Source organism: Siniperca chuatsi, linkage group LG16 (genome assembly GCF_020085105.1).
Source record: "Siniperca chuatsi isolate FFG_IHB_CAS linkage group LG16, ASM2008510v1, whole genome shotgun sequence".
Classification (NCBI taxonomy): domain Eukaryota; kingdom Metazoa; phylum Chordata; class Actinopteri; order Centrarchiformes; family Sinipercidae; genus Siniperca; species Siniperca chuatsi.
The window spans coordinates 20,916,907-20,941,083 of NC_058057.1; the positions used below are offsets into that span (position 1 = coordinate 20,916,907).

Genomic DNA, 24,177 nt, shown 5'->3' on the forward strand with positions numbered 1-24,177 from the left:
TATTTGAAGCACTGGGCTGTAATTATAGGTAGAAAGGCAGTGTCCTTACAGGGCCCGCCTGTTAAACTATTAAAATGCCCTCCTTTTGTCCCCTTCCAGCATATTGCAGATTACACTGGAAGGGCCCCAGTATGCAGTCACCATTAGAGATTTTTTTTGTTCTTTCCATTGTTGTCAGTGCATGACTTATGGGGCTGTTAGATGTACCATTAGATTAACGGCAGAGTGGTTTCTCTCTACACATAAAGTGCCTTGGATGAGCATAATGTAGTTTCAAATGCAGTTCATGCTATTTTGTCGATGAACTGTGCAGTGTTAACATTTGAAAAGACATTACGTCTACCATAAGAAAATCATTTACAGTAATGATACTTAGAGAAATTAAGTACATTCTCAGTAAATAAAATGTACATTTTTAAAAGGAATTACTCTACATTATTTCAAATACTTGTGTGTAAGTTACACATTTGTTCCTACTGATGTTTGTATGATCTTTGAGGAAATGGGCATTGCAAATTCATGTTTGATGTGAATTAGTAACTGATTAGATAATGACCACTTTATTTTACAATGTAACAATGCTGAACATTTACAATGTTGTGATAAACTTGATGCATGAATTTGATACAGATGTCATTTTGTATGCTGTGTGAGATTTACAGCCCCAAATTAAAAGGATTGGATCATCAAAATACTGTCATACTGTGGTGTAGCTTTGATGTGCTGAGCTTTCCTCAAGAACTACATGCTTCAAGAACGCTACACACGACGTGTTAGTGTGGAACAGAGCTGGATTAGTTACTCCACCTAATATTTATTCCCATGTTGCACTGGATGATGACAGACCCAGGGTTTACTGGCTCACTGGGGTATAGACTCATTTACATATTTAACTTTCAAGCAACCTCTTTGTGACTCATCATGATTATTCACCAACAAGTCAATCAGAATGTAGTCAGTGCAGTAATTCCACTATAGATCTCTTTGAGAGATGGTGGTGACTTTTTAGTAGATGTCAATCACTGCTCCACCTCCCTCACTCCCTGACAACACTCCCTCCTGCCTCCTACATCCTGTCATTGCCATTGCTCTTTTCTTTGCTTAGGTTTCTTTCTGTTTGGGCGACATTTGATATCTTGGTCTACTGCAGTGATTACCAACCTTTTGTTTGTCTGATGTACCCCGAGAAGCTCAAGTACCCCTTCGTCGACACCACCTGTCAAGTTCCAAATGTGTTCATTTGAATTTACTTTAAACATACAAGACATAGTCAATGTTTGGGTTTAGTTTCTTTTTTTTGGTAGGTTTGGTCAAGTTTGCATTTGCTCTACTATTACTTGGAGAGGCAGAAGCTGGATGCTTCTACCACTTATCCACATCTTTTAGTAATCTATTTGAACTTTTCTGTTGGCTACTTTTCACACACTTTTCACTCGTAACGACAGGAGATGATGTTCAGGTGTTGCAGCTGACTCACACATTGTGACAAAAGATAAGCCTCACACCAATTTATAACCCTGTTTTTGTGTTTATTTTCCTCCTTTTCAAATCATCTGAGCTACTCCACAATCTTTTCACATATATAAAATTACTTCTGGTTGGGCATCACTGATCTAGTGGATTTACCACCCTAACGATGGACCCTAACCCTAACCCTTTATCATAAACTATGTTGCATGACTATGTAGAATGCATTATAGGAGTATCTTTAGGTCTGGCACTGAGCTGCATGCATGATGAGTTTCCTCTTTCATTTAATCTCTACTGCGGAGGGTTTTGCAGCCTTGTCAGAAACAGCAGAACTGCACAGCAAATGAAAGCTATCAGGAACCTTGGCGTGAGCTTTAGATTAACAATCTGTGAACTGCACGTAATTTAGTGATCATGTGCAGAATTTGTACTTGGCAAAAGCTAATCTGCTGGCTAGCCAGAATGCTGTCGCCAACAAGCCGGATGATAACATCAAAAGCCCCAAAAACTAGCTTTTAAACCTCTCTATTGTTTGGGCACCAGTAAAACCAAAATTGCTGTATGTTTGTTCCATCCAACAGTTTTCTATTGTGAATTGTAATGAAAATTGCAGCCTCTTGGGGCTGCTAGCAGGTCTTAAGATTTTGATGTTGCTTTGTTTGACTAAGAAAAGTCTCATCCTTTTTAAGCCATACCATACTTCTAACATTTTACTTTTAAAAACAAAACTGTTGCAGTTTAAGCTGCAGCAGATAATGGCATACATCACATGTTATACTCTCACAGGACAAAGATGACAATTTAGATAGTCTTCTCTTCCTCTCTATGACTTATTGTGGTTACTAGTCAAATTGAAAGAATTCAAAGAGCTTTGGGGAAAGGTTCACAGGATCATATTCCTCAGACATTTCTTACAGATGTCCGTTCCTCCAGACACAAATTTACCAGAGAGATTAAGATTACTTAAAGTCAACATTTTAAAAAATATCACAGAAACACACAGTGAATGTTCCAGGTCTTGGCTACAGAGCAACATTCATTTGAATCATGTTTAGGAAGATTTATTTAAATCATGTCAATGCCAATCAGAAGTGGGTAAGAAATAACAGACTACAGCACAAGGCCACTTTTTGATCTCCTAAAAACAGATGTATTTGTCAAAAAATACGTTTTATTTTGCCTTTTCACTTAAGTTAAATCAGATCTGGGGAGTTCACCTGCTGTAGAAGTCTCTCATGTGTATCTCGAGCTGCAGAAGTCAACTGTGCACTAGATGGCACCTCTGTACAACCAGAAGCCTTCATGTGACATCTGTGACTGACAAAGTGCCAACACACAAGGAGTAGATTTTCTTTCAGATAGAAGAGGAGAGAAGCGAAGAAGAACCTCTGGCCCAACAGGTAACTCAATATATGAAATATAGCTGCAAACAACTCTGTTTTATGCTTCAAGCTGGGATAAGTGTTTGTTTCTGGGGAATGCACTTTTGGGGGGGTGGGCGTTCTTTTATTTTTATTTATTTTTTTTATTTCTTCTGTTTTGTACAAACTGACCCCCAAGGATAGGTGTGCAATTCTCACCTTCCAAACTGTCAAGAAGTCAGTATGTAGTTGACACATTTATGAAGCTTTTTTTTTCAGACATGTGTTTCTTTGTACAAGTGCAAAATAGATATGAGAAATCCTGTGAAGGTAATTTGTCTGCACACAGCATGTGAGCAAGCCAGGAGGGAGGATGTGGTTGTCAACTCTGGAGATGGATGTTAACTTTACATCGAAGCACAAAGGAGAGTGAGGTTTGAAGAAAGTAAATGTTGTGTGTTTTTCCTCAGTCTTCAACAGATTAGCCAGATTTAAGTGACTTTCTGCAGAAATATGTATCTCCACCATCAGTGAACAGTTTCTAAACATCTTAGATCTTAGTTTTTTGAATTTAAAGGTATAAGTGAATTTAGAAATGCTTGTGACTTTAATTTTATTGGAAATGACCCATATGTATTTGGAAATGGCTTATCGTGATCACATTAATTGGACACCTGCAGGACACACATTGGGGTTTTTTTTCTTAATAATTTCTCTGTCTTGTATTCTTTAGAGTAATAATAACTTGCCTTGTAGGTGTAAGCAGATAAAAGCATTTATTAATGTAATGTAATGTGACTCCTGTGGGCAGTAGGGGCTATATTAATACTAATGAGTCATATTAATACTCACGTTCCTCGAGGCACCGCCCGAGGAGGTGGAGTTGCAGCCATCTTCGACTCAAGCCTATTAATCAACCCTAAACCTAAGCACAACAGCCAGTTCTATTTATTATAGTGTACCACGCTCCTGGTCCTTATTCTGAGTTTTTATCAAGTAAGTTTAGTCCTTAAAACAGATAAAGTAATTATTGCATGTGATTTTAATATTCATGTGGACATTGATAATGATAGCCTTAGTACTGCGTTTATCTCATTATTAGATTCGATTGGCTTTTGTCAGAGTGTAGATGAAGCCACTCACTGTTTTAACCACACCCTCGACCTTGTTCTGGTAAATGGCATTGAAATTGAACATTTAATAGTCTTTCCACAGAATCCTTCTTTATCAAACCATTACTTAACTTTTGAACTGCTATTACTGGACTACACGCCATTAGGCAAAAAACTCTTACTCTAGATGTCTATCTGATATTGCTGTGGCTAGGTTCAAGGAAGCGATCCCATCTGCATTTAATTCAATGTTATGTCTCAATATAACAGAGGACTCCTATGCAAATCGCAGCCCCTCCCAAATTGACCATCTTGTTGATAGTGCTGCAGGCTCACCGTGAACGACACTCGATTCTATTGCTCCTCTAAAAAAGAAGATAATAAAACAATGAAGGTTAGCTCCATCGTATATCCCCCAAACACGCAAATTAAAGCAAACATCACGAAAACTTGAAAGGAAATGGCGTTCCAACAACCTGGAAGAATCTCGTTTAGTCTGGCAAGATAGTGTTAAAATATACAGGAAAGCCCTCCTTAATGCCAGAGCAGCTGTACTACTACTACTCATCATTAATAGAGGAAAATAAAAACAACCCCAGGTTCTTGTCAGCACTGTAGCCAGGCTGACAGAGAGTCATAGCTCTATTGAACCATGTATTCCTATAGCCATCAGTAGTAACGACTTCATGAGCTATGATGCACTCTAAATCCTGACTGAAAATCCTCAAATAAACTATTGTTATTTAGAAAGTGACACAACTGATTGGCTTTCTTAATTAAACTGCTTTCTCAAGGAATTTAGAGAGAAAGGGTAGGTCTGTAGTTGGCTAAAACCCCTGGATCAAGAGTGGGCTTTTTAAGGAGCAGTTTAATGACAGCTACTTTAAAGGATTGTGGTACACAGCCTGTTAATAAAGACAGATTGTTCATATCCAGTAAAGAGCTGCTAACTAAGGGTAAAACATCTTTAGGCAGCCTAGTTTGAATGGGGTCTAAGAGACAGGTTGATGGCTTAAAAAAAATTAGTGCATGCATTTGTTACTTTTAGGTTGGACTATTGTAATTCCTTATTATGAGGCTGCCCAAATAAGTCCCTATAGACCAGTTGATCCAGAAGGCTGCGGCACGTGCGACAAGAACTAGGAAAAGAGATCATATCTCTCCAATATTAGCCTCTCTGCACAGGCTCCCAGTAAAATCCAGAATAGAATTTAAAATCCTTCTCCTCACCTACAAAGCTCTTAATGGTCTGGCACCATCGTATCTCAAAGAGCTCATAATACCTTATTACCCGACTAAAGTCTCCAAAAGTAGAATAGGAACCAGAGCTTTCAGTTATCAAGCTCCTCTCCTGTGGAATCAGGTCCCAGTTTGGGTTCAGGAGGCAGACACCATCTCCACATTTAAGAGTAGGCTTAAGACTTTCCTCTTTGATAAAGCTTATAGTTAGGGCTGGCTCAGGTGAGCTCTGAACCATCCCTTAGTTATGCTGCTATAGGCCTAGACTGCCGGAAGACTTCCCATGATGCACCTCTTTCCTCTCTCCTTCTCTCCCTCTCCATCTGTATGCATTTTTATCCCATTATTGCATGCTACTAACTCGACATCTTCTTTCTCCCGTAGTTGTGTGCATTCTCGTTTCTCTCCTCTCTCCTTCTGTCGCTTTCAGCAGGTATTTCTGCCTCCAGAGCTGCAGAGACTGGATCTGTGGTTGTGGGCCACCTGCTGCCCCCGTGTTTCTGCTCAACAACAGCTACTACAGTTGTTGTTATTGGCTCTGTTACTAATACTGACATTATTTTTCCTATAGCTGTCATTCCTATTATTATTAACTTATTAATATTAACACTACAATTACATTTCTACTATTTAAAAATTTCTAGGTGGTATTTTCATTGTGGAAAAGTGCAATGAGATAACTTCTGTTATGAATTGGCGCTATATAAAAAAAATGAATTAAACAGATAATGAATGGCAATATTATAGTTTTATAGTAAAACGCAGTTGTAATAATATAAAATGTATAAAAGTTATAATTGTTGACAAATACTGTCCATTAATAAACCTCATGTTGCCAACTTGCATTTTCTCTGCATGTTGGGAAGCCGGTGTGCTCAGGTGAAGTCAGCATCCTATATATATACATCTTCCTACTTTTATGGTATTTTTCTTGATATTTAACCAAAAATGTTAAAATTTGGAAATACAGGGTTTGATGTCTTAACTGTCAGTGAAAAAACATGAATTTCTTGTAAAGGTAGACTAGGTTTCAAACTGTACAGCTACACTGCATGGAAGAGTAGGTTAAAGGTTCTCAGGACCAACCATATAATGTGTACTATGAACTGAACTGAAGATTGTGCTCATCATGTTCACTGATGAAAAGCTATGCTTATCAACACAAATGTGACCTTTCTGCCTGTTCAGGAACAATTAACAGATAAGCAAGCAGTGAGAAAGCAGACAAATTTATTAAAGGATCTCAATATTTCTTTAGAGGATAGTGTGCGTGTTGCTTTGCATCTTAGCTAAATGGCTGTTGTTGTCTGTGAGGGCAGGCACAGCCTTCTAGAGGATTTGGTTTTCTTTGTTTTTCCGGCTGCTTAACTCATGTCATGCTCTGATTCTTCAATTGTATAATCCCATGGAGCAGCTGAGGTGTTGTGCATGACTAATGGCTGACATAATCAGAAAATTGTGAAGCTTGAAGAAACATTTTACGATATTAAAATCATTGTGGTTACATTTGTGGACTTATTTCAAGCACAAAATCTATTTTCTCACATCTCTTTCTATCTTACTTTGTGTTCATGTTTGTGTTTTAAGATTATTACGTGCTACACCAACTTGGAAGGCACCATGGACTACACAGCAGATCTGTTCTCTCATCCAGATTTGTGGCAAAATGAAAGCTTCTCGTTCAACATGACAGCTACTAACATCAGTTCAGTTTACACGGCTATGATCTCGCCTGTAATGGACAAAACCATCAGCATACTTTTGATAATCGTCTTATTCATCGCCATGGTTTCACTGGGATGCACCATGGAGGTGTCCAAGATCAAGGTGACTTCAGCAGCATGCACATATCCACCTCACTACCTGTTTAAAGTAAATTATCTGTGTTTATAAACGATCATACGATCATATTAAGATTTCTGTACCAAAACATCCTTTTCCTTCTTTCCAGCATCACATAGTGAAACCTAAGGGGGTGGCGATAGCAGTGCTGGCCCAGTATGGGGTCATGCCTCTGACAGCCTTTTGCTTAGCTAAGGTTGGTATTAAGTTCTGGTAGGTAAGATTATAAGCACTTTATTTCGCTGTACAGGAAGCATGTGAGGCCTCCTGCAGTCTAAAAGAATGTACCTCATTATACTGATTTAAACAATATTAATGCTTTTGAATATATTTGTTCTGATCAATAGATTTTGATTTACACATAATGACATAAAGGTTATGATTTACCAAATTTAGTTGTGTTTTTTTTTGTTTTAATTGATTTTAATAGGAAAAATAGCTAAGTAATGTTAAATAGAGCTGAAATGAAAATGAATGAAAGTCATTTTTCAAGGGAAAATGTGTGGATTTGCTGCTTTTCTCTGTTTTATATCATAGTAAATTGAATATCTTTAGGTTTTCGACTGCTGGTTGGACAAAAACAAGACATTTGAAAATGCCACCACAGGCTCTGGGAAATTGTGATGGTATTTGTTGTAGTAATGTAGTAACATTAACAGACTGCATGAAAACTTCATAACAAAATCTTGCAATTTTTTTTATTATTAATAGATAATTATTATTAAATGATTTATACACAAACAAGATTCACAGAGTTCCATTGTCTGATATAATGATGATGGTCTGTCTATTTGTTTACATGGTTGTCTTGCTCCAAACCCTCTCTTGCATTTTCTGTATTTCCATATATTTTAATTTCTATCATCAACATCAGACCAGCACTGGTATCACTATTAGACATTGTTATCATAGACATTGGTGCCACTGTGTGAATTTATTATCGTTTCATGCTGCAGGCGTTCCAGCTGGCTGAAATGACAGCTGTGGTGATTCTGATCTGCGGCTGCTGTCCTGGAGGAAGCCTCTCCAACATCCTGGCCCTGGCTTTGCAGGGAGACATGAACCTCAGGTACACAAACCTATTGAAACTTTATTGTAAAGTGAGGCGATGAAGGTTCAAGCTTAGCTGCAGTTGATGATGCTGTGCCAATCAGTACCTCCTGTGATTTAGTAACCAGTGGTGCGTTTCCTCGTCATTATTAGAGTGGAACGACCTGCGGGGCATCACCAGTGTGATCATAAAACTGTGATATTATCATAATAAGGCAAACCCCTTTACTTTCAACCGCTAGGCCATTCACCCCTTTAGGTACCTTTTTCACTGGAAAAGGTGAAACCAGGACCAGGTGTGCAGATTATGGTTGCGTGTTGTTCAGGACATTCCTGTTCTATCTGATGAGGATCTTATCTGGCTTACAGCTGTTGAACATAGTCTGACTGGACAGCTTGAGGTATTAATGGAGGCACTAATGCAACACTGATCAAACACATTCCTTCAGACAATGATACATGTGATGTCATTTGATAAAACACTTAGATGAGACAGGCTAATTCCTGTACCACACACCTACTGTATAAGCCAATCATTTCTGTGTTGATGAGGATGTGTTGCTGACAGTAAATGAGACTTTTTTTTGTTTTTGTTTCAATGGTGGCAACTAACCAACCACAACAACAAATGTTCACAAACAAATCAGAATCAAAATATTAATATACAGTATTTCTCAGCAAATTTACAGGCACATTCAAAATGACTTGTCACTTTTTACTCATTATTAGAGTGTAAAGGTGACTGCACAGCTACTGTTATATAAGGGGCGGTATGAGGGCAGTAAATCTTGCAACAACTGACTGGCAGATAGTCTACTCTAATACAAACCCAGAAAATATTCAACCTGCAATTAACAAGTCTAGCCCACCGGCAGCCCCTGGAGGCTACAATGTTCATTACACCTCACAAATTTAACAATATGCTGTCAAGTTTGCTACAAAATGATGACAAAAATGTAAAGGTATGACATTGATTCAGTCTAAGCAGCATAAATGTGCTTGATAAATGTCTGGCTGTTTTTGACATTACAAGTACAAGGGAAAATTTGGGGGAAGGGGAACAGGGAAGGTTAGCATAAATAAATAAATAGGATACATGAATATCCATGTGCACATTTCATGAAAATACATTTCTTGGCAGTCTGGCCATTAGTTACTACAATATCTAGCTTTCATTCCCGCTGCTGGGGGAGGAGTGACTGAAATTACATGAATTCTGTTTGAGGTTAAATCCAGGCCCAGTCGCAGTTGTTTACCTGCCATCCCCATCACCTTGTCAGTACACTCCCACACTCAAATTCCAGCCAGAAAGTTTGTACAAGACTGGACTAAGACATTATCATCCCTGTGTTTCCCATCAGCATTGTGATGACTTCCTGCTCCTCGTTGCTGGCTCTGGGCATGATGCCTCTGCTGCTCTACCTCTACTGTCAGGGCTTCCCTAATCTGCAGAACTTCGTGCCCTACGTCGACATCACTATATCGCTGTTCATGATCCTCATTCCCTGCGGTGCCGGCATCCTCATCAACTACTACAGGCCGCAGTACACCAAGACCATCACAAAGGTTAGTGCATCCACACACAGGGTCAGAAGGTTTAGATATATAACTGTAGAGCTGAAACAATGTTGATTAATGGTTTGTAAAATAAAAGGAAATTTACAGGCAACAATTTTGATGATTGATTTATTGTTTTAGTCATTTATCAAGTAAAAATGCCAAAAACATGCAGGTTCCAGCTTCTTAAATGTGAGGATTTGCTGATTTTCTCAGTTTAGGGTTTGGACTGTTGGTCAGACAAAACAAGCTATTTCAAGACATCAACTTGGACATAATTTTAATGGGCATGTTTCACTATTTTTTGACATTTTATAGGGCAAACTAGTAATCAAATAATGTAGAAAAATTATTAGCTGGTCACTATAGTTTTAGCAAATATTATTCCAACAGAAGTAAACATTTTTTGAGAGTATTTTCAGTGGCATATTAATACACATTTGGTGCTCTTGTCACACAGGAATAAGACCAGGCTTTGGCTACACAGATAATACTTGAGAATAACAAAAATATAGAATATCACCAGGCTTATTCTTTAATAATAATACAGAAACCAAATAAAACTCAAATGAATCTACAGTCTAATTTGTTTCCTGTCTTGCTGTTCTCAGGTAGGCCTCACTATCATGATGATTTCTGTAGTTGTGATCGGCACCGTTGCCAGCATTGCAATCGGAGGCTCCATCCTGACAGTGCTGTCTCCTCCGCTCATGGCCATCGGCGCTCTCATGCCCTTCATAGGCTACACCTTCGGTTACATCATCTCCTCGCTCTTCAAACTCAACCAATCGTAAGTCAGGCAGAGATTTATATGGATAAATTCGAGCTCTGGTGGATATTGTGACAGGTAGTGTTAGTCATGTCAGGGAATAAAGAGCCATGAGCCTTCCTTTATAGATCCATGACTTATGAATGAGTCTGTGCCCCCTCAGGGAGCGGAGGACAGTCGCTATGGAAACAGGCTGTCAGAACATCCAGTTGTGCACCACCGTTCTGAAGATGGCCTTTCCCCCAGCGATGATCGGCCCTCTGTTTCTGTTCCCCATAGTCTACGTGTCCTTCCAGCTGATGGAGGCGACGGTGCTCATCGTGCTGTTCAGGTGTCACCAAAGGTTCACACTCACAGAGATAGGTAAGACCGACACCAGGTTTTTAAAGGGTTAATGTGTAGAGGAAAGAAAATACACGCCTTTTAAGACGAGACAAACACTAACATTCAGAAAATTAACTGCCAACAATTTTAACAATTGATTAATCATTAAAGTTACTTAACAAACATAAAATGCCAATTGTATTCTGGTTGCAGCATCTCAAATGTGAGGATTTGCTGATATTGTAAATTGAATATATTTAGGTTTTGAATGGTTGGTCTGACAAAACAAGAAATTTTCACCGTGGGTTCTGAGAAATTGTGAGAGGCATTTTTAATTTCTGACACCTTGACAGCACTGACATTTTATAAACTATATGATTAATTGCTTGTTAAAAAAGAAAAGAAAACAAAAGTTAAACCAATAAAAATAACTGTTAGTTGCAGCCCAACCTAGTAATAGAGGTCATTCACCTGAGCGAGTAATACAGACTGGTGTGGGATGTATTTACAACACTGTGTCAATGGAGGTGGACAAAATAGCAGCCACATCACATGATGTAGGATATGAATAATGAATTATTAGGACTAAAGGCCATTACTTCTCAAACCAGTGGATTAAAGCTAATAAGAAGTTATAAAGGATGTACCATCAACAGGAAGACTCTCAGGAAGACTCCTTCCTGAGGGCAGGGCTTAAGTAACACAGAGTAGCTTAAATTTCCGAGTTCTCAGACCATTTTCACAATTGAGAATGGCTTCCGGATGGGAGCCGAAACGTCTTGATTCTGAAAACAGTGTCCAGATGACTACGACTGAAACCTTTTCTACAAAGGATGTACTGTACATATACCATTGTACTGAGGGGGGTGTGAAAAAACACACAATAAAGGACTTCAGCGTTAAAGCCACGTGTAGGATATGAAAAACTGGCAGAAATATTTGCTAAAAGGCGATTTCCAAAGCAATATGGGGGAAAGACAATTCTCATCTAACAAGAAAAAGTCTACAGTCATGCTTAATTGGCCCTAACCAGAAAGTACAGCTGAGGCTGATGGCAATGTCATTAGTTTTGCTGGTATTTGGTCATGAAGCAAACTACTGGCCAAACCGACATTTTGACCTGTTGATGGTGCTAGATTAAAGGTCGGGGTATCAAAAGTTTTTATTTTACAATTCATCTTCTGGGGACCACGAACATCCAAAATTCACAGCAATCCATCCAATAGTTGTGGAGATATTTCAATAAAAAACAAAACCTTATGGTGGCGGTAGAAAAAAAGCCAGGGGAATCACCAAAATCATTAGGATCCCTCCTCTGGGTCCATGAATGTCTGTACAAAATCTTATGGCAATCCATCCAGGTTGTTGAGATATTTCAGTTTCCCTAAAGCCATGGCTAAAAGCACCTGTCAGAAATGGTGAAACTGCAAGATTATGGGGGCATCTTGGGTATACTGTGTAACCTCAACATCCTCAGCTTGATTCCAGCTGGTGACCTCTGTTGCATGCCATACCCCTCTCTCTGTTTCTACACTGTCAACTATACAAAAAAAAAACCTTTAAAAGAAAAACTGCATGATTATGTAGTGCCGTAAGGGGAATGTCAGAATCTTGATATCTACAAGTCCAGTATCTTACCAGTTACTCTGTTTGACAATTTTGAATGTTTAATTAATGATCCTGGTTCTGTTGTATTAACTTAAAAGCTTCACACTTCCACATCCTGTCTGACCTACAGAGACGTACCAGCCAGCAAACACTGAAGACAAGTTGAAAGTGTCCTCTGAAGGGGCTGTATGATGAATGACTAAGAGTCTCCAGCCTGATGGGGACTAGAAAAAGCCCTAAGTTCACTAAAAAGGGCTCCTGCAGTACTTGAAAGAAATGAAAAAGATGTTAAACGGCAGGACAGCCATTTTGTGCACAGTAATTATTGAGATTGAGAGTATTCTGAATTGTCAGTTTGTATTTATTTGTAAATGTTTCATTATGAAGCACTGATGAACACAACATTCATGATTTAATTAAAATTGTTTTATTGTTTAAGTCCATTGTCTTCCTACACCATACAAACGTCCATATTTTTTCACTGAAAATAAAATCCTTATGTACAAAAACTTTGCATTTTCCAAACTCTTGTCTACACGTTCATTTGAACCACAGTAACATCAGTCACAGTATCAACACGTATTCTTGGAATTACATTACACACTTGTGTAAAACAAAAGTCTGCAATGCTGTACACAAAACCCTCTACCAAAAAAAAACAGAACATTACAATGCTAGAATAAACTGCATTCTGTAAGCAACACCATTTTAAAGTGTTGACCTTCCTTAAAAGAGTATTACATCTCCCAACAAAATCAAGGTTTAACAGTCAACGGCAAGAAAATAAATGCAAGAGCCATGAAATAAACAATTAATTTACTGTACAGCTGTTCAACTGCTGGAACAATGTGCATAACTGTACAGTGTTCTTGACAGTGACGCTGCCAATGCCAGTTATGATGGTGGTTTGTATTTGAGCTTTAAGCACAAATAAAATATTTAATACTAATAAGAATCTTAATTTCGATCAAACAAAAGCACATGCAAGCAGTCTAAGTAATAGATATCACATACACCAGCGGTGGTAGGTACAGTAGGTCCGAAAATACGAGAAAAGAGGTGAAAGGACTTGGAAAACACAAGTGTTAAGGACAATAATGTAAAAAAAAATGATTCTCCCACTGACAAGCAACAAGCAAAAGTATCGCAAAAAAGTAAAGGAAGTGGTCACACGACATCAAAAGCATCCTAGTACTGCTGAAAAATACAGATTCCCTATTTGAAGTTTTTCAATGTGTAGAGATTACCAACTTTACAGGCCCAATAACAGTAAAACCTGACGCTGGTTCGCTTCGGCATTTTGGTGATTTTTTTAGAAGAAACAATGGTGCTGGACCAATACTGGACCTGCAGCATAGTTGGATGAATAAATTCGGAGGTGAGGAGTCACTGGGTGTAAAACATATGGGTCCAAACTTGATGAGTAATTGTGTCAACACAAACAGCATCACTGCCTAACAACGGTCTTCTGTTTAAGTTATTTAATTTTAAAATACCCTATTGTGACAATATGTGACTCAATATCATTGTTCCTGTCTGAAAATGTATCAGTGTTTTAAATGGGAAAAACTTTTGGATAGTTATGACAACAATCCAGATGAGAAAAAACAAAACTTTACTTGAGGAAAACTCTTGTCTCTGCTTTCAGAAGGGGTCATGGGAGCTCCAATGTGCTAACTCCTCCAAGCTGATTATACTGCTGAAACGAGTTGTTCCTACTGTTGATTCCTGTTTAACTTAAACAGCTTTTAGCGCTGGCTGTCAGTAGAACGGGAACGAGAACGAGAGCGGGAGCGTGAACGAGAGCGGGAACGGGAGTTGGAGGCTCTCTGAGCAGGCAAAGGGGAGGGCGGGGTGGCAGACTTGCTCGTCTTAGAGGAACGTTTAGCGGGCTCCTTTGATTTGGGGGTTGGAGAGGAGGCACCGCCGATAGGGGAGCCACTGGGGGAGCGGGAACGGTTATGGGCCTTGGTGGGGGTGCGGGACCGTCTAGGGGAGCGAGATGGAGAGCGACCACGAGAACGGGACCGTGAGCGAGAGGAGCTCTCAGACCGGGAACGACTTCTCGACCTGGGAAAGAGGAAGAGAAAAGAAAGGAAGAATAATAGTAGGACTATATACACACACACACACACTTCTATTTAGATCAAGTATAGTACACACATCATGGTTGTCAGAGTTGCACTACTGGGTTTCTTTCGCACAAGTATTTATACAATTCATTTATATAAATAAGGTGTAATGTATAAAAATCTATGCACCTTTTTAATATAATCTCTATGATTTCTTTTTCTATTTACTTCATTCAAATTGTTTTTTATCTGCTTTCTCATGCTGTAACGTGAACTTTCCTCCTGGAATCAATAGTCTTATCTCTCTTATGAAGTACATTTAGTGCTCAAATAAATCAATTTAAAAAGTACTTTTTGCCTTGCGCCATTTTCTTCATACATCTCTTAGCTTATCCAAACTAAAAAGGCCATTATAAGCCATCTAAAATCTAGCTGATTCAGTTCTTTGAATGCAGGTGGATGATTGATCTGTTAGTATTCCATAAAGTTATCTTGGATAATAGCACGCTCTTTTTGCGAATAAAAATGAAACATGAGTGGAAAGTGGAAGCCATCATCTGTGCACAGCCAATCATAGGTGAAAAGAAATGCATCAGCCACAATCAACTGACTTCTCGAATATGCATTCATCGTTTTATTTACTGAACAGAGGTTCCAGCAGACAACTCACCTCTTCTTGGCTGCCTCAATGAGCTTGATTTTCCTGCCATTGATTTCCTTTCCAGACAGTTTCTCAAGGGCGTTTTTCAGATCGCTGTAAGAGGCAAACTCAACAACCCTGTAAAACCAACATGAGACAATATTAGTTACAATCTTAGATATGCATTTTGTCATAATTTGGAGGGTAATTTTCCTCAAATTGCAAATGTAAGCTTGATATAGTACACACACTGATACACATTAGCCAGTTAATGCCAACAGAGGTCTTACCCTTCGTTGAGCTTGGGGCGATGTGCGTCTGCAAATGTCACCTCTCCAGCTTGTCTCATGAAATCTTTCAGGTCCTACACATGTAAACATCAGTCAACTTACGGAGAGGCTCAGGACACAAGCACAGGCTGATACATAAAAACAGGACTGATTTACCCAAAAAGAGAGATGGTTAGATTCTCTGAGAGGACTACACAGGCTACAGCAGATAAGGAGGATGAGTCCGAGAACCTCAGAGACTGTTTAATTTGCTAGTCCTTCAACAAAGTGTGTTTTACAAAAAAATACAAAACCTTAGAAGAAGAAGAAAAGGAAAAAAAAGGTATAATGTGTGCCAAATTAGATATAAACCAATTTTGACTGCTATTACTGGACAGAGTGAGTATTTACAACTTTGAGATTCTTGGACCCACTGCTCATTACAACTACAGAGGCGTGAACACCATCTGCATGAACTGAACTGCAGTGGCACCACCGGGCAGCATTTGGCACTAAGAGCCCCATTTTCCCTGGCAAAGAGGACACAGGGCTCCTCGCCGGGACCACCCCTGTCTCGGCACCCCGCCTCAGTAAAGAGAGTGAACAGGGTGGAAGAGAGGAAACTACTACCTGAGAGCGAAACCCTTTGGGGTGGGCCGCAGGCTCTCCGAGCCCACCATAACCTCGGGATAACAGCAGATTATATCCATGGGCACCTGGGAGGAACTCACACTCTCTCTCGCTCGCGATGTGCGGGAACACCAGAGGGGGGAAGGGAGGGGGGATATCGATCGATTGAAGCCCCTCAAATTAACGAACCATCGATCAATACGCCACCACCATCGACTCTCGCTCTTTCCTCTCCTTTCTCTCTGCCAACTCTCTGTTTCCTCTCTCTCGCTCTCAGCCACACACCAGGCGCCCCCCTGCCTTCGACAGGGGGCGTTGCGAGCGAGCGAAGGGGCCGCCAGCGCCTCTAGTGTGGAGCGAGCGCTCACAAGACCAGCAGGCGTCAACTAGGAGTAGGACAGACTGGCTGACACCACAGGCTCAACCCAGACAGAAGGACCCAGAAGGGGTTAACTCCACCATAAGCGAGCTCTTCCATATGACACAACAGTCAGGCTGGCAAATAAAGGGGTGAAGAATTGGTTAAAATTTGTAAAAAGGAACAAATGAAGTGTTTTGTTGTTGTTACTGCTCTTTGACTCATTACTTAACTGCATGAGATGCAGATTCATAAGAGCGGTACTTTTTAAAGAACAATTTGGACTTTATCACAATAAAATAGTTTTGACTTTTTATAACATATTAGCAATTGATTAGATTCCAGAGACAGAGTTTCTATGTTTGTTTTTTTTAGCAGTAACGAAATTCTACAATTGTATGTGTATATTGTTGGAGGCAGACTGTTGGAGGTGATAACATTTGTGGTGTTGCAGCTTTTAGAGGCTTGCTGTGTATGAAAAACATGTGGCAATACTAACCTGCCAGCTGACACGAGAGGACAAGTTCTCCACAATTAGGCGGTTCTCAGTGCGCATTGGAGGAGGGTTTCGACTGAAACAAAAGACAAGCAACAAGACTCAATCAACTGAACGATAACATTTTGAGGCTGAGATACAGACTTTAAGACACAGCTTAAGAGCTCTCATTAGCTACTTGTCAATAGCAAGGCAAATTCATGTCAAGGATCTTTAAAATGCAGTGAGCACAGGGCTCGTGTTGCATTTTAAATAAGAGATTGAACATTCCCAGTCTAAGTAATTTATTACATCCTAATTAAACTGGAGCACCTCAAGATAAAAAAAGAAATGTGGACACCCACAGTAGCCATTATAAACACGGACTGTGATAATTTAATTAATTATTGACCTTTCACCAAATAACTGTTTAAACCGGCTGTTTACACAGTGTACTAGTAGAACTAATAATTTACATGTGCTCCTTCCTCATTTGAATGACATCAAGTAAAACTTATCTGCCATCATAAAGCAGGTGAACTGCAGTTACCAAAACGGTTGGTGTGAAAACTTTACCTCCGACTGTTCTGGGATCCTCGGCCGTAGCGATCAGAGAAACGTCCCCCTCCTCCTCCTCCAGCGCTGCCTCCTCTGCCACGGCCGCCTCGCAGACGTACACGGGCGTGCTCAATGGTCACCCTGAAATTACATTAAAAAGGTTCTGTATTACCACGGAAACAGACAAAGAGCAAGTGGAGAAGGAAAACTCATACAAACGCAGTTTATTTGCATTTTTGATTTACACGACATTTACCACAAGAGAAATTCCTACCTTTCACTGCACAACTCTTTGCCATCAAGCTCATAAACAGCATCTTCAGCATCTCTGGGGTCATCAAACTCCTACAACAAACAGAACGCACGACATTAACAACAATAATTCTTAACATCATTTTAAATATGGCTATTTCTTCCCTTAGCTTCAAAATGCACATATCAAGCAGAGAACTGCTGTGACCCAATTCCATACTGTTCCTGAAGTAGTTTAGCCACCATCCATAGATAAAATTTTATACAGCTGCTAGCAGCTCCTCCAGTTCCTTTGTGCATCACACTGTGGCACAATAGTGTCCTTCAAAAAAGGTCCATGCACATATCAATAGTTCTTATTTGATAGTGACTGCCATTGCGAGGGTCAGACTATTTATGTAAATGAGAGATTTCATTTGTTGACTTTTAAAAAAGTTGTTAACATTTCTAAAATCCTGTGTTCACTTTGTCATTATGGGTTATTAAGTGTAGATTGAGGGCGAAAAGTAAACGCATTCTATTTCACAATGAAGCATGCACAAAGGGAAAGGGTCTAAATACTTTCTGGATGTATATAACAGACACAAAAGCCATTTGGCAATATTTAATGTATTGGTGAATTACACTTGCAGAACCCCCTCCAATCAGCACTTAATTTAAACACTTCAGACATTACACTGCTAGTTAAGTGGGTGTGTCGTCAAACTGGATAGGGAACAAAATGAAGGCCGTAAATAAAAAAATAACTTGAGATCTACTGTGAATATACGCTAAGATGAATAGAGCACGAATAAGCAATGAATACATGTTTATGATGCTGTAAAGCGAAGTATAAATCGACATATTTGAATGTAGATTTGGTCGGCATTATGGGCATACTGAAGAAAACTGATAAATTTCCAATGTATGTGACTCACCACAAACCCAAAGCCTCTCTTGAGGTCAATATCTCGGATGCGGCCGTATCCTTTGAAGAACCTCTCTACATCCTTCTCTCTGGCAGACGGGCTCAGACGCCCGATGAAAATACGACATCCACTCATGTTGAGGTTGTTGGTAACGTTATCTGCAAACAGGCGTAAGAACATTAACGTTATTTTCAAAGATTTAGCTAACACAGAATAATAAGTAACGACTAAACATCATCGAATACATAAATGCCCTGTTTTTGTCGCAAGCTAACGTTAGCTAGTCAACTATGGGGCCTAGCTACCAGATTTTACCACGCCACGACATGGCGAGGTAATTTGAGCTAACGATACCTATACACGACAGATAACGTTTATTTTAACAAAAGGAAAACTGCATGATGGATTTTAACCGCTGTACACATACCTTTAGGTGGTCCTAGCGGTATTTCCTTGCTGACTGTCGACAGAGACCGCAAACTCCAGAATCAAACAAAATGGAGCTGTTGAGGGAGGGGAGGGGTGTGCACGAAGGAACACGACCCACGTGACGTATTTCTTCTTCTTCTTCTTCTTCAACGGCAGCTGACATCTTCTGGCGTTACCTAACCCTCCTACTGTGCAACGGACCTTGAACTTGTTGAAGACCTCCAATAACTCATAACTCAACATTTGTTTTTGTTTTTTTTAATTTTAATTAGATTTGTCTCTGTTATGTACTCGGCATTTAAATACTGTATTTTGCCTTGTTTGTACAAAAGGCAATTTGTTAATAAAGTTTATTTGATTTTTTTTTTGTAATTTTTCATATTTTACCATCGGTCCTGTTCTCCTTTGAAGCTAACCAAACATCTTCTCCCCTCCATCATGTCTTTTCTCTCTGATATATATGTCCTGCTCTACAATTTCTGGTACCTGACATGTTCACGAAGATCGGTTGGATGCTTGACGGGGAGGGTGACGTTGCAGAATACGAAAAAAACGTGCAGCGGTTAGGTTTCCGAACATGACGTCACGCATCCACCGAATACGAGTTTCTATTAGTGCAGTTTCTAATTGTGACCACTAGGTGTCACTCAGGCACAATACTACTGTGCAGAGAGGACACGTAGATCACATACTGTACAGCAAGTATCGCTTAATAGGACTCAGCGGCAAAAACAGTATAACAGCAGGACAAAGGACATAATAAACCACAAGTTAAGCCAGAAATAACCATTTTTTTCATAATTGCAACCATACAAAATTGGTTTTGAGAAGCACTTTAAAAAGATACTACGGCTTTAAAGGGAGCTAGGCTCCTCAGGCAGGTAATTCTGTAGTCTAATCAAACAAGGCAGCATAATTCAGAAGCAGTTATGAATCAGTTATAAAAAGTAATACACTACGACGACCTTTGATCAAGAATATATATAACTTTAGATTGGTAAATGATTGACTTGACCTTGAATTCGACGGAGCAGATGGAGAACCACCCTACAGATATTAAAGTGATCTCATAGCTGGGAAGAGTACCATGAGGTACTATAATGTGACATGTACTACCATATACATTTAGAAATAGCTTTAGAAATATTACATTGATGGTAACTAACTGACAGGAAGTAGACTGGAAATGCCTTGATATTTGACATAGACCTAACTTTGAGTCTGAAAATGTTTACTTTATGTCAGTTCGATCAACATTTTCCAAGTATTACACAGTAACACAGAGGAGGAACAGTCTGACATGGGCTTAAATAATGACACATCATCCTTCACATTCAAAAGAAAGCTTTAATTAGAAAGTTATATACACACTGTAAAATTAAATTAAACTTTATACAAATATTAAATTACTATCTTCACACCCACTGCCATGTACAGAGGAAAAACCAAAGCTGAAAGCATTGAAACTAAGAATCAAGATGTGTACTTTAACCTGTTATTTTCAGGGAAGCAACACCGTACAACAGTGCTTCTGAACGCAAAGTTAATTTCTGGTTGTTTTTTTTTTCAATCCAATAATATTTTAATGCCTTGTAGTAGCAAAAGAGAAGCAAAGGAATAGTGAAATATAGGTGCTTATAGGTTCATCATCATCATCATCACAGTAGCTGGAAAAGCTAGGGGAGGACAGAGAAAGATGGACATTCGTTTTGTCGTGTCCACAACAAAAGTAAACTCATTGATAAATACACAAAGACAGCTTTATGCATAGAATAGAAAAGAACAGAGTAAGGCCATTGAGAAAACAGAACATGTTGCAATTCTGTAAAGCAACAAACGCGGAGGCTTAAGATTATACATCCCAAAAAAAAAAAAAAAAAAAAAATGTACATGTCTAAGGCAACATTCTGTTTGCATTAATAATGTAGCCAATGACAGACAGCCACAAATGCCAAATAAAATTGAGAACAGAAATTCAGAAGGGTTGTTCTGTTGTTTTTCCGAGCAGTTAAGCTTGAAAAGTAATTCTAAGGATCCTTCAGAGTCATGCTGTTTCCAGGGTGACCAGCTCAACCACCAAGGCTTTTCAAGTGGCAATGAAAACAGAGGATGATTTCTCACAAAATAATATGATTCTCTCTTAAATTTCCACTTGGCATTAGGAGGATGAGTGTATGTGGTGGGGGTGGGGTGCTATATAACAAAACTTTGTCATTTCACTGCAACCAGTTGCAGTTGTGTCAGTAATGCACAAGAGTGGAGAGTCTTCAGTACAGTGTGAAGGTGGGCGAGAGCCATTTCCTCTAAGGAGACTTGTGTTTTCCAGCCATTCAGCAGAAAATGATAAATATTCTAGCTTGAGAGTAGATGAATAATACACACATTGTGTAGTGGACTCGTTGCCTGAAGTGACGCTGGTTTGTTCATGTGACTTATTCAGTGCTGGGAGGGATATTTTCCTATGGTGAAAGACAGGGACATTGTGAAGCCAGTCTCTGATCTAAAGAGAGGAAAATCAGAAAATGGCTGTGTCGAGGCCTACCATATGAGGACATGTCATCTCCTGCCTAGCTGACACACAAAGATGCACAAACACACACGTACACACATATGCACTCAGCAACTCAAAGCAAACCGAGCCACACACCAAACAATAAATACAGTGGGAAGAAAAATAAACAACCTTAAAGTTCAGTCATATGCCCAATCACTGCATTGAAAGTCAACCCTCTCCTCAGTTTTCAGACCAAATGTGACATTATGTCTCTCTCTCCTTATACAAGGTAAGATGTATAGCACAGTCCTGGAACCAAAACACCAATCAATCCCACTCATGCGACAGAAGAAGCACCTTCCAGATACTGGGTGAAGTTGGCAACAGAAAAGAAAGGAGCAGGTCTTTTTATAGTTGCGATGCGGTGCTTCGTAAAACGCTGCACCCTGCTTTTAGCTCTTGTGAAGTGGTTCTCAATCCCACTAATCCATATGCTAGACGCCACCCACATACACAGATAGAGAGAGAGAGAGAGAGAGAGAGAGAGAGTGGGCTTCATGCTTCATTCAGAGTGGGCCACCGTGCTGTGACAGCAATAACTAAAAACAACATGCAGCATTCACAAAGCGGGCTGCAAAAACCCAGCCGTCACTCACAACTTTTCAAGTACAGCGGGAAGACGATTCTGAATCTGAGCGCCATGGCGCTAGGAGCAAACATCACAAGTTATTTTATTTTTTTTATCCGCAGTAATCCCAGACAGAGTTGGCGTGTCTCGATTGCTATAGCCTTCTCCGATGAAGCCTCTGTGAGCAATTTTAATATAGAGAACTACACCTGGGAGGAGGAAAGTGTATGGTAATACATAGCCTATAGTACACAACCATGACTCAGTATGTATGTTTTACTCATATACAGAGGATCTACAGGATTTATGTTGAGCTGGCACCACTTTGTTTGTCTGGCTTGTCTTTAGGTTGATCCAGTAGCTGGGTCCAGTGGTGCTCCATCATTGCTTATGATGCAGTAAATATTGGCTGTTGGCTTTGCTCTGCATGGGTAGTAATGGCAGAAGAGGTTGCATGGGGGAATGGGAATAGTTCTAGTCTTTTCTCTGCTGGCTGCTGAGGGGAGTCGGGGGGAAGTGGGTTGACAGCCACAGTCAGTCCTGGTCAGCAGTGAGAGATAGGGAAATAGGGGTTCTGCTGCTGATGCTGATAGCAGGCTGGCAGGCTTCATGCTTCCTTCAACAGGGGAATATCTGCAGGGGAACAGAACAGACAAATTAGAATAAAGAACTAGCTCTAGAGTCAGCTGTCTTCCCACCACACAGCCATGCAATCCATCATATCACCAAAAACATTTCAGTATAACTGGATTTCATGTGTGTTTAAGTCATGAGAAGTAATTCCATTGGCCTATTCTTACATTTTGTCCCGGTTGTCTACTTTACACATTCTCTGATTGAGAACAAATAAATCAACAGGCTCCTGACTGGCTATTTGTCATGCTATTCTCCACAAAAACCAGTAGTGTCTAAACATTTCCCACTGTTTTACCACTGCATGCATGGTAAGTTGAAATGTTTAAGTGAAGAGAGTGCAATCTTTTAATTAAATCTGCTTTACTGAATGTCTTGAGTACTCCAGTACCTGAGTCTATACAATAAATAACACAGAAAATGGGTTGACACTTCTATTAAAAAGTATTGATTATGTTGGCCAATGAAATTACTCTTGACAGGTGTTTTCTGTCTTGACTAGTCTTTGGCAACCGAGCAAGTTGTGTGTGAGCGACTTTGTGTGTCTTGTTATTAGAGCTAGCAGATATTTGCTCACTGCATACAGTATATGTTGGCAAGATAAGTAAAATGAAGAGCAGACGTGTGAAAAGATGTGTCTGAGATCAGTTTGTTTATTTTTCAACTGTTAACTGTTCTGCTTAGTACTTGTTTTTTATTCTTTAGATTAAGAAAGGGATTCCTACCAAAAAAAGTATGTTATGTATATGGGATAACACTGTTTCCTCTTACCATCAGAAAACTCATCTGTAGAGGTGACAGAAAGCAGACTGTGCTGGTCGCTACTCTCAGAGTCTCTACGGAGCGGTAGGGGGCCTGCGCATGCACCCCCAGGGTGCTCTCTAGCCCATGATGAGGAAGAAGAGGAGGAGGGGGCCTGATGAACCAGCACCGTCTCTGCATGACGGCGGGAGGAGAAGGATGATGAGGAGGACGTGGATGGGAGACAGAAGTCTAAGTCTCTGTGGTGGCGGGTTCTGCTGTGGCCTTGGCCTCCCGTGGCTCCCTGAGGAAGCCCCTCAGAGAGCACAATTGGGACTCGAGATTCTGGGGGACCTGGAGGAGGTGGTGGAGAAGGAGGAGGACCAGAAGCACCACAGGGTCCACTGCTTCCATATACAGCCTCTTCATAGGAGGGCAGTGCCACTTGGACGCCCTCCACCATGACGGAGCTGGGCTGGCCTGAGACTCCTTGCTCCCTCCTGATGAACAGAGACGAAGAAAGAGCGAGACAGATAGAAAGACAAGTATGGTCAAGATGGATCACGACACCCGGCTCAGGTTGATAAGCATGATGCAGTCATGTGTGTTGCGTGCCGCAGCAGAACCTCTGAGAGGAGGTGATTAGCGTTGACTGTACAATCCCTTTATAGCAGGCTGCACTAAGCCCTCGGGCCCACTACACAATCAACACGAGTGCCAATGAGCACTAGATCAAATCATTCTGGCCTTTTTATCAC

At 40.0% G+C, this 24,177-nt stretch overlaps 3 protein-coding genes across 5 annotated transcripts in view; 1 reads left to right on the plus strand and 2 right to left on the minus strand.

The window, feature by feature from the left end:
* Window positions 1-2,734: 2,734 nt before the first annotated feature.
* On the plus strand, window positions 2,735-12,954 carry slc10a1 (solute carrier family 10 member 1). 2 transcript variants are annotated; one of them, XM_044169509.1, is made up of 9 exons: window positions 2,834-2,870; window positions 3,181-3,276; window positions 6,770-7,009; window positions 7,134-7,220; window positions 7,981-8,093; window positions 9,436-9,640; window positions 10,243-10,421; window positions 10,564-10,763; window positions 12,463-12,954. In XM_044169509.1, the coding sequence occupies exons 3-9, from the start codon at window positions 6,803-6,805 to the stop codon at window positions 12,522-12,524; spliced, it is 1,053 nt and encodes a 350-aa protein (XP_044025444.1). In that variant the 5' UTR covers window positions 2,834-2,870; window positions 3,181-3,276; window positions 6,770-6,802; the 3' UTR covers window positions 12,525-12,954. The 2 variants fall into 2 exon arrangements, with proteins under 2 accessions (XP_044025445.1, XP_044025444.1); XM_044169510.1 differs by lacking the exon at window positions 3,181-3,276 and having other exon boundaries at window positions 2,735-2,870.
* srsf5b (serine and arginine rich splicing factor 5b) lies at window positions 12,737-19,081 on the minus strand. The gene is made up of 8 exons (XM_044169511.1): window positions 18,922-19,081; window positions 18,504-18,652; window positions 17,609-17,679; window positions 17,353-17,475; window positions 16,801-16,873; window positions 15,335-15,408; window positions 15,075-15,182; window positions 12,737-14,402 (listed from the first exon to the last, which is right to left on the minus strand). Exons 2-8 carry the CDS (start codon window positions 18,627-18,629, stop codon window positions 14,081-14,083), a joined length of 897 nt encoding a protein of 298 aa, XP_044025446.1. The 5' UTR covers window positions 18,630-18,652; window positions 18,922-19,081; the 3' UTR covers window positions 12,737-14,080.
* Window positions 19,082-20,250: 1,169 nt separating this feature from the next.
* susd6 (sushi domain containing 6) overlaps window positions 20,251-24,177 on the minus strand; it is a 31,994-nt gene continuing 28,067 nt past the window's right edge. For both annotated transcript variants that reach the window (XM_044169507.1, XM_044169508.1), the window contains 2 exons: window positions 23,450-23,919; window positions 20,251-22,678 (listed from right to left, as the gene is read on the minus strand). In XM_044169507.1, coding sequence (XP_044025442.1) covers window positions 22,653-22,678; window positions 23,450-23,919 — 496 coding nt within the window. In that variant the 3' untranslated portion in view covers window positions 20,251-22,652. The remainder of the gene's footprint in view (window positions 22,679-23,449; window positions 23,920-24,177) is intronic.

Excerpts from the sequence above, each read along its gene's own strand:
- srsf5b (XM_044169511.1), bottom strand. The coding sequence starts at position 18,629 with ATGAGTGGATGTCGTATTTTCATCGGGCGTCTGAGCCCGTCTGCCAGA. Across the intron at positions 17,476-17,608 it reads AAAGAGTTGTGCAGTGAAAG|GGTGACCATTGAGCACGCCC; the intron begins GTAGGAATTTCT and ends ATGTAATTTCAG. Across the intron at positions 15,409-16,800 it reads CCTCTCGTGTCAGCTGGCAG|GACCTGAAAGATTTCATGAG; the intron begins GTTAGTATTGCC and ends TTACATGTGTAG.
- slc10a1 (XM_044169510.1), top strand. The coding sequence starts at position 6,803 with ATGGACTACACAGCAGATCTGTTCTCTCATCCAGATTTGTGGCAAAAT. Across the intron at positions 7,010-7,133 it reads TGGAGGTGTCCAAGATCAAG|CATCACATAGTGAAACCTAA; the intron begins GTGACTTCAGCA and ends CCTTCTTTCCAG. Across the intron at positions 10,764-12,462 it reads GTTCACACTCACAGAGATAG|AGACGTACCAGCCAGCAAAC; the intron begins GTAAGACCGACA and ends TCTGACCTACAG.